Source organism: Populus trichocarpa, chromosome 8 (genome assembly GCF_000002775.5).
Source record: "Populus trichocarpa isolate Nisqually-1 chromosome 8, P.trichocarpa_v4.1, whole genome shotgun sequence".
Lineage (NCBI taxonomy): Eukaryota > Viridiplantae > Streptophyta > Magnoliopsida > Malpighiales > Salicaceae > Populus > Populus trichocarpa.
Genome location: NC_037292.2, coordinates 17225208 through 17239662, shown reverse-complemented (window position 1 = coordinate 17239662; position 14455 = coordinate 17225208). Strand labels below are relative to the sequence as shown.

General features: G+C 34.4%; 1 protein-coding gene across 4 annotated transcripts; it reads left to right on the top strand.

The window, feature by feature from the left end:
* The first annotated feature begins 801 nt into the window (after nt 1–801).
* Nucleotides 802–5130, top strand: LOC18101870 (two-component response regulator ARR2). Of its 4 annotated transcripts, none has more exons than XM_024607461.2 (6): nt 802–1327; nt 1793–1945; nt 2035–2418; nt 2836–2912; nt 3078–4262; nt 4381–5130. In XM_024607461.2, exons 1-6 carry the CDS (start codon nt 1150–1152, stop codon nt 4456–4458), a joined length of 2055 nt encoding a protein of 684 aa, XP_024463229.1. In that variant the 5' UTR covers nt 802–1149; the 3' UTR covers nt 4459–5130. The 4 variants fall into 4 exon arrangements, with proteins under 4 accessions (XP_024463229.1, XP_024463227.1, XP_024463226.1 ...); XM_024607459.2 differs by having other exon boundaries at nt 4375–5130; XM_024607458.2 differs by having other exon boundaries at nt 4372–5130.
* Nucleotides 5131–14455: the final 9325 nt, after the last annotated feature.

Genomic DNA, 14455 nt, shown 5'->3' with positions numbered 1-14455 from the left:
TTAAAATACACGTAAACTGTTCTGGATATTCACAGTTAATAAAAAAAAATAAAATTGATGGACATCAATGTAAGGTACCGTATAAATTGAATACCTTATTAAAATAAGTTTTTTGTTTTGTTTCAAGAGTGTAGTTGCGGTTGCTTTTCAAAGTGTTTTTTACTTGAAAATGCATCAAAATAATATTTTTTTATTTTTGAAAAATTATTTTTACATCAGCATATTAAAATAATCTGAAAACAAAAAAAAATATTAATTTGAAACAAATAAAAAAAAATTTAAATTTTTTTAAAAGTGTTTTTATAAGGTAAAAACAAGATTATAAGACAGGTAGATTAATTTTCTTCTTCTTTAATTAAAAATATAGATTTGTGCTTATTGAGAGCTAGAAATATATATGAGAAATTTATTTTGAACAAGTCCTGGCAGGAAAAAAAAAACTAGAAAAATTGTAAAAAAGAAGGAGAAATAATAATAAAAAATTCAAAAGAAATCAAAGTCAGAACAATTTGAATTAATTTTAAGAGATTGGATAAAGCATGACTCGTTCATTTCAACAAACGAAGCCGAATGCAGAGGCTTTCCTTCGCAACAGAAATTCAAATTTGGGCAACAAATAATTGACCCAACGAAGAACAGAAGACAAAAACCTAAAAAGCAAAGACAGCAAGCAACACGAACATGTTCCACATAACAACAGTAAACAGTGGAAATAAAACTAAAGGAAAAAGAAAAAGACTTCAACGTCAGGGGCTTTCTTTACTTCTGTTAGAGTAGATTTATTTGATACGCGGTGGAGTTAGTTAACTTCAAGTGTGAGCTGGATCCACTCTTCAAGGACTGACCCACTCTTGAATAAAATAATCCTTTGATTAAAATTAAAATAAATATATATTAATACTGAAAGAAACCAGAGAATTTTTTAGAGCTTGAATTCAATTCAATTGAAGCTGATGGATGTCTCTTTTATTAATCAATTACTCTAATAATCCAAGAAAATCCCTTCTTTCCCTCGAACACCCGTGTTTCTCAACCGGGTTCCTTTTATTTTTAATGTTTTTTATGCCAAGTTGAAGTCTTTCAAACATGTGAACTTGGTGTCTCTTTTCTGTTTAATTGCTTCTCTTGGAGATCAAAGTTCCTGCAGCTATGATGAATCTTGCTAACTGCAAAGGATCAATGTCAACGGCTACTTCTGGTGGCGTCTGGAAGGCCTCTGATGGTGCCTCAGATCAGTTTCCGGCAGGGTTGCGTGTGTTGGTTGTTGATGATGATCCAACATGCCTTGTGATCTTGGAGAAGATGCTTAGGACCTGCCGTTATGAAGGTATTTATGGAGATTTATGTGAATTCTACTTCCAAAAGATAAGTTTAGTTTCTTTGAATTTCATGTTTTTGTTGTGGAAGACATTATTTTGCCTTCATTTTGAGTGTGTTGTGATTTTTCTGCGTGACTTTTATAAATGATCTTTTCTTTTTTCCTATTACTTGAGTGAATTTTATCGTGGAGATATGTGGAAGTGTTTAGATTTGAGGGGTGGTGTCACATCTGTAATACTTTGTGCTATAATCATGTTGTGAATTGAAGTTCTAAATTTGGTTCAAGATTTCTAGGAATTTGGATGTATCTTCTGTCTTGGAAATTTGCTTGAATTTATGATGTCTGATGCTTTCCTCTTGGTGGCTGGTTGGTAAACTTCCTTCACAGCCTGTGTGTGTGTGTGTGTGTGTGTTTCAGACTCGTTGTTCGTGTAATTTGATTGATTTAGTTAGTCTGTGTGGGAATTTTCAGTTACAAAGTGCAATCGAGCAGAGATCGCGTTGTCTTTACTTCGAGAGAACAAAAACGGGTATGATATTGTTATTAGTGATGTCCACATGCCAGACATGGATGGATTTAAACTTCTTGAGCAAATTGGGCTGGAGATGGACCTGCCTGTTATCAGTAAGTTTCCTGCACAGTCGCTTCAGATGGATTTAATGATCTTTCTTAACATTAATGTGATGTCATGTGCCTAATCATGAACCGTGCAGTGATGTCTGCTGATGATGGGAAAAATGTGGTGATGAAAGGTGTAACTCACGGTGCTTGTGATTACCTGATTAAACCGATTCGCATTGAGGCACTGAAGAACATATGGCAGCATGTGGTTCGCAAGAGAAAGAATGAATGGAAGGATTTGGAGCAATCAGGGAGTGTCGAAGAGGGAGGAGACAGGCAGCAGAAACAACCTGAAGATGCTGATTACTCGTCCTCAGCAAATGAAGGAAGTTGGAAAAATTCAAAGAGGAGAAAAGATGAGGAAGAAGAAGCAGAGGAGAGGGATGATACATCCGCGTTAAAGAAACCACGTGTGGTTTGGTCAGTTGAACTTCATCAACAGTTTGTCGCAGCAGTTAATCAACTAGGCATTGACAGTAAGTATCCTAACCATATCTCTCACTTTGCTAATACTGCTTTGCTGCCTAATTTACATGCACCTAAAGGCTGTACCTTGTGTTTAGAGAAGCCATGCACATAGATATAAGCATGCATTGGAAATTAAGAGAACAATCTTGGGGTTAAAGGAAGTGCAAGCCATAAACATACTTTTCTGCTGCCTTTTTGTTCTCAATCAACTCACAGTTTTGACTAAATGCTTGTTATTTTTGCATAACTAATGGCTCTCTGTGCTCCGCCTTGACATTTTTTTTTAAACATTCAATCCAGTCACCCAAATGTAATTTGACTGGAGGTCAAACCTTACATCATCATAGTTCTCTCCATTGGACTCTGTTTATTTCCTTCCAATACTCCTGCCCTTTTATACGTTTATGTTTCTTTCGTGGATGCAGAGGCTGTCCCCAAGAAAATTCTGGAGTTGATGAATGTTCCTGGACTCACTAGAGAAAATGTTGCTAGCCACCTTCAGGTATGGAACAAATTTGCTTTGCATGGAATGTTTTCCATAGAATATCATGTACATGCTTCTTTTATTTGTCATGATTTTTTGTCTGCCCTGGGTTAATTCATACAAATATCTTGTGACTTCTCCTTCCAGTTTCATTTATGCTAACTATCGAACTGTATGGCGCAGAAATATCGCTTGTATCTTAGAAGGTTAAGTGGGGTTTCACAGCACCAGAACGGTATGGGCAGCTCTTTTATCAGCCCACAAGAGGCAACATATGGGCCATTGTCCTCCCTTAACGGGCTCGACCTTCAAACTCTTGCTACTGCTGGTCAACTCCCTGCACAAAGTCTCGCCACACTGCAAGCAGCCGGACTTGGTCGATCAACAGCAAAACCTAGAATGCCCATGCCAATTGTTGATCAGAGGAACCTCTTCAGCTTTGAAAATCCAAAATTAAGATTTGGGGAGGGGCAACAGCAACATTTGAACAATGGTAAGCAAACGAACCTGCTTCATGGAATCCCAACCACCATGGAGCCAAAGCAGCTAGCAAACTTGCACCATTCAGCACAGTCTCTTGGGAGCATGAATATGCAATTCAATGCCCATGCAGGCCAGAGTAGTTCTTTGCTGATGCAGATGTCTCAACAGCAGTCTAGGGGTCAGATACTAAATGAAACTACCCACAGCCATGTTCCCAGACTCTCATCATCCATAGGGCAGCCTATTGCATCTAATGCACTTGCCAGTGGGGTCTTGACAAGAAATGGATTAGCTGAAAATGGCAGAGGAATAGGATTCAATCCAGTTTCACAATCATCTACGTTGTTGAATTTCCCATTGAACACCACAGCTGAATTGACAGCCACTAGTTTTCCTCTTGGAAGTGCTGCTGAGGTGCCTAGTCTCACATCCAAGGGGACATTTCAGGAAGAGATCAGCTCAGAAATAAAGGGAACTGGAGGATTCATGCCAAGTTATGATATCTTTAGCGACTTGCAACAGCACAGATCCCATGATTGGGAGTTACAGAATGTAGGCATGACCTTCAATGGTTCTCAGCAATCCAATTCTGTGCAAAGCAACCTTGACGTGGCACCATCAGTTTTATCTCATCAAGGCTTTTCTTCATGCCAAAGTAATGGACAAAGCAGGAATAATATATCTGTGGTAGGCAAGCCAATGTTTTCAGCAGGAGATGCGACGGAGCACGTGAATGCGCAAAGTCTTGAACATCCTATCAACACTTTTTTTGCTGAAAATTCCATGAGAGTTAAGACTGAAAGAGTCCCTGATGCAAACCCTCAAACTGCACTCTTTAATGGACAGTTTGGTCAGGAGGATCTCATGAGTGCACTTCTCAAACAAGTTGGTTCCTGTCTCTATATCAATATTAAACGTTTGGTTTTGGAAATTTGACTTCAATTTTAATTTCCAAGGTTTCTAATAATTTGTGCTGAATTTTCTTCCTTTGTAGCAGCAGCAGCAGCAGCAGGGAGGCATTGGACTAGCTGAAAATGAATTTGACTTCGATGGGTATTCCCTGGATAATATTCCTGTGTAGGACATACCCCATGCTCAGTTCTCTTGGCTATTTCAGTTTGTAATGTACATATCTGCTGCTACAGATGAATTTGGTTTCTCTCTCCCCAGCCAGAGGGTGGCAATTCAAGTCATTGTTTTGTTAAAAAACAAAGAGGATTGTTTGATTTCTTTCTAGCCATATTTCCTTTGTGAATATTCTTGCTGGTTCAGCTTGGATATAAAAAAAATAGGCAAATGGAAGTTGAAATGGATAAATTCTTATGGAAGATAACCGGGAAGCTCAGAAGATTCAACAGCATGGAATGCGAAGGCGTCCCTGCAAAATTTTGCCTGTGCATTTGATTGGAAAAGCTAGCAAGAAGCAACTAATTTTAGAGTGCTCGTGAGAAGTCCATTGGCTGGAGTTGTGGAAACAACTTAGACATCTGCAGAATTTTAGGAACCTTTCTAACTCTAATAATAGATCAAGTTTGATTTTGTTTTCAACTTGTTTTTTTTTTTTTTTTTATAATTTTTATTTATTATTTAAGGGATTGACCTTGATGTACATATTCCATTTGATTGCTCTAGGCACAAGTCTTGAGTATGTTTTCCCCTAGATTTTTTCCAGTACTTCAAATTTCAGGAGGTTCTCATTTTTTTCCTATTGTCTGCAATTTTATAATGAAACCTCAATTTTTATGATCTGTTATTTGATGTTGTTGATCAATTTGTAAATCTCACCAGTATAATAGTGATCGCCAATATATTGATTGATGAGATTCTCTTATTAATATGTTATATGTTATTCCCTTTTTTCTTTCAACAAAGTGAAACTATAACATGTTAAAAGATGATAAGAGTAATGTCAAGAACTTTAAACTAGGTAAAAACAAAAAGAAAATAAAGTAATAAAGGTAAAGAAAGTAGTAAAGGAAAGCTATAAAGAAAGGAATGTAAGTTTCAATATATAAATTACATAAAGGTTATAAAGTGTGTATAATAAGCTATCTTTTTCGGACAGTTAGATAATTTATTTATAATCTTACAAAGATTGAATTTCATATAAATTATGAATCATAGTCCTATACAATACATTTATGATAAATAAAGATTTTACAATCTGAATCATAGTACAATTCATGAATGTCTGTCTCATTCTGACAATTGTATGCGATGAAATTCTAATTATATTACAGCATTCACTAATGTTTATATACTAAAAACTCATGTTCTGGGTAGAACTTGATTGTTGCTCAATAACTTGACTTCTTATCTCTTTGGTCGATTGTCAATCTTAGTTGCTTACACTGGTCAATGGTTGATTTCAACTTCCTTCGTTTATTTACAAAGTGAACAACTACTATTCTTAATCAAATAACACGTGGTTGTTTATTTTTGATATAACAATAATTTCATATTCATTTATTTAGGATAAACGAAGGGATATTGACCTAGCTTTATTCTTAAATAGATTGACAAGTCAACAATCAATGACATGACAAATCAATCATTGTTCCTTTAAAATATCAATCATGTTGATGTATCAGTCAGCTAAGCAATTTCAAATTTGAAGCGTTGTTTGGTTTATGCAAGTTACTTAAAATTATAAGAAGTGTCATGATGAAGCTCTATCTCACGATTAATATTCAGCTCTTCATTTTCTTCCCCTAAAAATCCCTAATTTATTTTAAAAATACCAAAGATCTTAAAAAACCTTAAGCTTTCTTCATAAAAATGGCATCTTCCAACAACTCCCAACAAAAACTCTCTCAAAGTACTCGTTTCTAGAACCTTGTTGACTATATCCCAAACATTAATTGGACAATTATAAGTAATTTCCTATAAGGTATGATTAGGGATGTGCCTAAGGTCTTATAAAAAAGAAATTTCTCCTAAAGCAGCTCGTTTCTTCCCTCTAGACATTGAAAGAGAAATTCTTCCTCTTTAAGATGATCACATCAACCTCAATACTTGGAAGTAATCAATTCCAATATGTCCTAACATTTGTACCGATAACTACATTATTTGGCATAATAGAATGCAACAACACTTTGATGATGAGTGGAAATGTCAAAGGATCTTCCACACTATTCAACTATCTAGAATCACTACCAAGCCCAACAAAGAGATGCTAATTGCTTTTTCCCCCTTCTAGTTTTAATCCAATAATGTCTTCATCTTTAGGTATGGGATGTCATAACCTTTTTAGATTTGGCCATGATAAGAGGTTTTTTTCAAGGGGTGAAGTACTTTGTGCTTCTTCACAAGTTATATTAGGTCACTTTGAAGACTTATTGGTAGGCATCTCTAAGTATAGTAACTCTTCTCAAATGAGAGAAGAAAGAAGAAAATTACCCAAGCTAGCGTAAGCATGTCGCTTTTCTTATGTATTGATAGGTATGTAGATACTTAATTTTCTATAGGTCCAAAAAACCCACTAAAGCTTATTTGAAGATCAATATAACCTTAGTAGAAGGCTAAACATTCGTTTTAAGATTATTTGTACTTAGTTATATCTACAAGAATATAGGGGAATGCCAAGTTAGGAGCGAGAAACACCTTTTTATGGTGAAGGGAAATATATGTAACACTTTATGATAGGCATAATTATGGACCACAACTTATTTTCATGAATTCGCAATGTTCAATCAACCATAGACCCTCAATTAGCCTGTATAGAAGAAAGGTTGATGAAAACACTATTCCAAAGTTTCACCTTTAGACAATATATAGAAACCTTTCTTGCCATGATGAGAAGTGACTAGTCTATATTATTCTTTGTAGCAATAAAGATTGGTTCAAGTTGGCTGTTAAGTCCATAAAACCAGAAAGCATAGGATGTCAGGGAGTAAAATGCTTCAATATGGAGAAGTATTTTAACTTTTAGGGATCTTCATTTTGAGTTAGTGATTGACCTTATACAGAGAAACAACTACTGTTCATGTGAGCCCTATAAACCTCATTATGTGGTAACATAACTAAGGTTCATGTAGTACATCCCCTTCTTAATGTTCTTTGACATAAATTGAATAAAACTAGATAAGGTAATATTTGAGATCCTAGAAAAAGTAGCGGACATGACTATTGCACCTGAACACCACTTTAGTCATTGTAGGGTGAGAGACTTTACCTTAGCGGTTGGTCACCAGTTACGCTGTTTCTTTTTCCTTTTATTAGAAGTGTATAATGTTATCATCAACACCTCTATAAAGGATATGACCAATAAGTTATTCTTTTTTTAGGAGCCCTTTTCCCAAGGCAACAAAAGAAAGCCTTCAAAAAGTCTAGCCAAAAGGTCAAGTAATAAGCCAAGTCTATGAACTCTAGGTAAGCACACTCAAATTTAGCTCTTTATCATGTCATTTTCTATAATTCATGTTCTAAAACAATTTTCTTATTCCCTTTTAACTTCTTAACCTATATGATTCCTCCTTCCTCAAAAAGTGCTTAGTCTATCTATTAAGGTTCACCAATATCTTGAGGCTCTTAATGAAGATGATGTTAGTTTAATATGCTATGTAGCCAATTGGTTAGTTACACATGATGTTATTATATTCATGTAAATACATATTTATTATTAATAAAGGCTTAATTTATCTTTAATTTTCATATAATATTATATTAATGAATCTAATATTTGATTTATGAATCTAGATTAAAGATAAAGTCTATGGGATAAAAATACTTTGCAAAAAAAAATTATAAAGTTGTTTTAATTATAAGATTTCTATTGCATCAAAGTATAGTTCCTAAAATGTTCCTAGTTGATGCTCTCTTAAATACTAAACATTATTAGAGCCGTAGAGACTGATATATATATTATGTTATTTTCTTTATGAAAGGAAACAGTTGTTGTCTTAAGCTGAGGTATATGTAGATGTTTGTTATAAGACATGTACACTGAATTGACCCATATGAGAATTCCATATGGAAATATCACCTATGTCTATGGAAATGTTCACATGATGGTTGTGTAAATGATCCATAGACTTGAGATCAGTAAGTTATTTTATATAAAGAATGTTATGCTTTGATCATGTTACATGTTATCTTAATTGAGGTGACAAAGGGGCAAACATTGAGCATAACATGAACTATATAAAGGTACTTGAGTGATCAAAAGAAGATTCATCACTCTAGGTGAATTTAGGGAAAATGTTCCATTTAAATGAAGGTACTTGAGTTATCAAATAGTATTGATTGAGAAATCATTGACCAAGATGGAATGAGATTTGAGAAGAGTTTTAAATTTTATTCAAACCATCAATGACTATTATGTACAAAACAAACATGATTTAAATGGTAGACATACTCTATGCTTTAATGTTAAATCAGAACATTATTAATGAAGGATATTAATTACACTGAGAAACCAATCACCGAAAGGTTAACTCAAACCACTAATGACTTTTCTAATATTTGGGGGATCATGACATGTTGCTAGACGATGTATCTAATCTTCAAATATAAATTAATCAATTATTGAATTGATAATAAATTAAATTATTTAATTTATTTAATTAGAATTAGAATTTATATTTGGGTCAACATATTAGGAACCTAATGGGTCACACACAATAAGAACCATTAGCCAAAAATTAAATTGGAATTATTTAATCAAGTATAACTTGATTAAAATATATTTTATAAATTAATGACTAGAATATAATTAATACAAGGATTATATTTCTAGATCATGAAAAATCAAATAAGGACTTGATTGAGTTAATTTCTAAAAATTTTCTGAATTAATATATGAATATTATTCAGGGGCAAATTGATATTTTATCAATTTATAGGGTTTTTTCATATTTTTCTATAAATAGTAAGCTATGCCTCTTATTTTTAGTGATTGTTTATTAGACAGAGAATCTACGAAAGTCACTGAATAGAGAGCTAACATTCTAGGCATAACAATCCTTTTCTCCTAAATAAGGATGTAAGATATTTCTCACTGGTGGTTCGTGAGGATTATCGTTGGAGGCCGGACAATTAGACGACTTATGGTTTGTGACAACCTAGTCTTTAATAAATTATTCAAACCCAAAGAAGATAAGATCTTTAGGTAACAAATTCCTAAACAATTCTAGATCTGTCTAATGATGTAAAAAAAAAAAGAGAAATGGATCGGCTTATTCTAGGTAGGAAACATGGGGGGAAAGTCGGCCCTAGGTTAATTAGAAAAGGAGAAAGGATAAGAACAACCAAACACCTAAACACACCCATCACATTTAAGAGGGGGTATACATGTAAGGGAAGGAAAAAGAGATGACTTTTCCTCTCCCCCAAAACCAGCAATAGCCCTAGTTGCAACAACCCATATCAATCACCATAAAGCTTTATTGAAGTGAGACACATCTTAGAGGGGTGCCCATCACAATAGGTGACTCTAAAGCACCTTGCACTCGCACGTTCGAACCCTTTATCCCAATAAGGAGAGGTTTTTACCGACATCAGTTTTGAAAAAAGGATTCCAATTTAGATAATAACTTTTGTGAAAAGGATGTTAACTACACCATCATCATCTACTAGCACCCAATGTACTCTATGATTGGAGATAACAGTGGAAATAATAAGGGCATCCTCATGTGGAAAAGCCACTACTTCTCTATCTTCAAGAGTAAAAACTATTGGCTTGTGACATTGACCCAGTGATCTAGTAAAGGACTTGTTTCCCATACTTCCTCTTTCCATTGTTAGAATCACCCCCTACAAAGGTCCCCCCTAAGATTACGTTGATCTTAGGTAAAGCTGTAGCAGATTGACCAGGCTCTTCTTTTTTCTAATCGGGGCAAAAATTCTTCTTTGGAAACTAACAAGGTAGCCCTTAACTATCAGCCTTTCAATTTCCTTCTTCAATACATAGTAGTCCTTAGTGTCATGTTCTTTTTCTTTATGAAAAATACAGTACTTTTTAGATGTGCATGTGATGGGAGGAGACTTCATAGGTGAAGGATATCGAACAAACTTTTTTCCTTAGATGGCCACAAGGAATTTAGTGAGGTTAGTGTTCAATGGAGAAAAACACACTTCAAGATAACCTAAGCACTCCCTCATTGATTTCTTTTAACCACTTTTAAGATTGTTGTCCTTTTTGAGAGAGCGGTCCCATTTGGGTAAGCGATCCCATTTATGGGACCCTTCTATCTATTTATCCCTGGAAAATGGAGGACCATAGTGCAATATACTTGTCTCCTCTACCCGAATGTGACTCTCCATGGTTTGCTTCACTTTTAACAACCTTCTATCTGGTAGGGCGTACAACTTCTTCTATAAGGTTTTTTCCCTCACTTCACTGATAAGAGCTTTTGAAGCTATAAGTTCGATCAAATTTTCAACCATAAGCATTTCCTTATTGAATCTCTTTAGGTATGCTTTTGAAGACTTATCCTTTGCTTGAGTGATTCCAAAGAGTTCAATGCAACTCATTTTGGCTGGAATACTTGAATTAAAACGTGCCACCAGCTTAGCACAGAGATCACCGAAACTTGTGATTGAACCTGGCTCCAGGTTGTTGTACCATGCTCTTACTGAACCTTTAAAGGTAGCAGGGAGTATCTTGCACATGACATGGTTATCCTGAATGAATAAATCCATATTGCTACGCATATTTTATACATGTTTTTTGGGATATGTGAGCCTATTATAGTTATCCAGGGTCATTTTACTGGCGATGTATTTTTTGGGTATGCGGGTGTTCAACACACATTTGGATAGAAAAGAATCTTTCATCTAATAGGGGAGTGTATACATCCTCATGGGTGAATCCTTATTTTAGCTATTTGCTGCTCCTACACCTATTGGGTTCAGGGGAACTTGAAATCTCTAGTGTAGGATGGTGTGATACACGGACAACCTCTTTTTTACACTGCCTAGATAAATGCCTAAAAAATCTGCTTTGTGCTCGAGCGTCATGAGGGCATGTATACTCTTTGGAATGGCTCGATGACCCCTGAGTTTGAAAACCCTCTATTGGATCATTTTACCGAAATTCTTCTAGATAGTGTAATCGTCTACAGACTCTAGGTGGGGCCAGTTGTCAAGGAGGTGAGTGAAAAGATGTAGTAACTTGCTGAGGAGGGGTTGAGACTTGTTGAGGTGGATTTTCTCTCGTTTGTTGATTTCCCAGTACTACCTAGGTGGGGAGTTATATATGTTCCATAAGTTGTTGAAGGATCAATTGTACGGGAGCTGGAGTATCTGTTGTGATAGGGAGATTAGTAACTCGTTCTATTATAGAAGAGTCCTAATTATCAACCATTAATGATGATAATTAAAGAAAACACTAAAACAATAGAGTTATTTATGACTTTTTGAAAGTTTCCCACAAACAGCACCACTAATGATGTCCTAAAATCTAGGATATATAAATGATAGGTTATTTAGTGTTTGAGATAATGGTTAATCAATATATGTAAATAATTGGATTTCTTCTCTTTAGATCAAGAAGATTTAGACTAATGGTAGAAGCTTGAGTACCTAAAAAAATAGTCCCAATCAGGGGAACTTAAAGACCCTTCGATGATAAAGTTAGTATCTTTGTAGAAAAAACAATAAATGACTTAAAAGAGTTTTAAATTCAAGGAACAAAGATGTTTTTTCTTGAGTTTTAAGATGGTTAATGCTCTGAAATCTATATAAGTTTATCGTAAGAGATGAAAAGTTTTGAACCCCTACCTTGGTGGTTCAAGGGATATTTATACCCCCTAAACCTTTTCATTTTAAAAGAAGTGAATGACTAAAAAGTCTTATGCTTTTGATGACATTAATGAGAGACAAATATCCCTTACATGTCATTAATGAAATAGTGAGTATGGTAGGTCCCTTAAAAGATCTTTTGTACAACTATGAGTATAGAAAAATCAATACATCAGATATGAATGACTCATATAATTGTTTTAGATGGAAAAGCATGACAGTTTATCATACCTACTATACTTTTAATTTAGGGGATCGTATAGGATCAAACATATAGCCTTAGAACTTGGTAATGGTTGAATCCAAATGCTCTGGGTCTAGAATGTTTGTCAGGCCCACGCTCCCTTGAGGTTGGCTGACTGCCGAACCAAAGTCTTGTGGGTCTAACATATTTGTCAAACTCATGCTACCTTAGGCTTTGTTAATTATTGAACCCAAGTACTTTGTGTTTGGCATGTCTACCACACCCACGCTGTCTTGGGCTTGGCTGACTATCGAACCCAGTCCTTTAAGTCTGACATGTTTACAGACCCATTTTGTTTTTAAGATATTTTCTATTTATAAAATATATTAACCAAAAATATTGACTCATCACATTACATGAATACAATTAACCTCTCAACTAGTTTTGGAGGAATGAAGGTTTTTATTGCTCTGATAAGTAAAAGGTCTCAGTGTATTTTTTAGAATTTTTTGCTCCTCTTCTTTTAACCTCATTTTCTTTGTTTTAATTTATTTAGTAATATATAGTATAGTATATATGCCATCATTTTATTTATTTATATAGCATATAGTCTTAGAACCTGGTAATGGTTGAATCCAAACTCTAGGTCTAACATGTTTGTCATGTTAGACCCATGCTACCTTGAGCTTGGTTGACTGCCTAACCCAAGTCCTTTGGGTCTAGCATCATTTCCAGACCCACATTACCTTTGGTTTGGTTAACTTCCAAACTCAAGTCCTTTGGTCTGATATATTTGTTAGATCCATTTTGTTTTTATAATTTTTTCTAGTTATAAAAATCTATAACAAAAAATATGATTAACCTCACTCAACTAGTTTTAGAGAAATGAAGGTTACTATTGCTCTAATAAGTTAAAGGACTCGGTGTATTTTTTTATAATTTTTTTCTCCTCTTCTGTTAACCTCCTTTTCTTTGATTTAATTTATTTTAGTAATATATAGTATAGTATATACGCCTTCACTTTATTTATTTTTATATCACTACCAAAAATTTTAGATTTACCAACAGAATTCTCTATCGGTATTTATACTCACAATCCATCGCACAAAATTTACCAACGAGCTCATGGATGGAAATAATCCATAAACAAAACTCTCATAAGTGATTTGTGGTATGTCGTTGAGTTCGTTAATAATAATTTTACAAATAAATTTACTAACAAACAAAGCGCGCCAAAAAAGAATTTACCTGCTTCATTTTATCGATATTTCCGTCATTGAATATAACATATCATCGACAGAAAAAAAGTATGTCATTCCATTGATGATTTTTTTTCATTCGTTGGTATTTTTATTGGTGAATTTGATGTATAGTCGTCAAACAGACCGTTTGATATTCCATCTATAGAATATATTCTTTTCCAACTTTATAGAATATATAGATGGACTTAGGCCATTGGTAACCCTGTTAATAATAATTTAAAAGTATGTTTTTTAAAATAATTTATTAAAAAGAAATAGAAAATATTTTAAAAAATAAATTAATATAAAATTCAAATATTTATTATAAATTTAAACATTTGAGTTCAAATACAATTAATCTAGAATAGAGGCGTTGGAGGAAAAGGAGGAGGTAGGTCTTTGCTTGGACCGTGGAGAAAATAAGATGGAGCACATGTATCACCCATCTATAATCTCATCTCTATATTGGTGGAGTTCAGTCATGTCAACACTGAGTCATTCATAATCAACATCAAACTTGCTGATCTAAAATCACCTCAAACTCTAGAGTTTGAGTGCTCAAAACCAATTGCGATCATCAAATGGTTGAAATAGTATAGGTTGTCTGCAAGTCCTCGGTCATAGTGTTAGAGAGACCGTACACCTGATTTTAATTGGGTCTATTAGACGATTTGCCCCCCAACCACAATTCTAGATAGAGATCTAGATAGGTCGAAGGATTGTCACGGTATCTCTTCTTTAATCGAATGTTATATGTATCCTGGAAAAAATAACTTAAGATAAAAAAAAAAGGTTTAAAACAACATACCATAAAGTGGCTCAGCTATTCATGAGCTATTACACCCCCTTTTAATGGTGATCAATTCACACGTATGTTTCCAAAAAAAGCTCCATCGGGTTAGGTTCACGTC

Bases quoted from the DNA above. Each gene is read 5' to 3' on its own strand.
- LOC18101870 (XM_024607458.2), top strand. From the start codon at position 1,150: ATGATGAATCTTGCTAACTGCAAAGGATCAATGTCAACGGCTACTTCT. The intron at 2,913-3,077 runs GTATGGAACAAA...TGTATGGCGCAG, and splicing joins ATGTTGCTAGCCACCTTCAG to AAATATCGCTTGTATCTTAG. The intron at 4,263-4,371 runs GTTGGTTCCTGT...CTTCCTTTGTAG, and splicing joins TGAGTGCACTTCTCAAACAA to CAGCAGCAGCAGCAGCAGGG.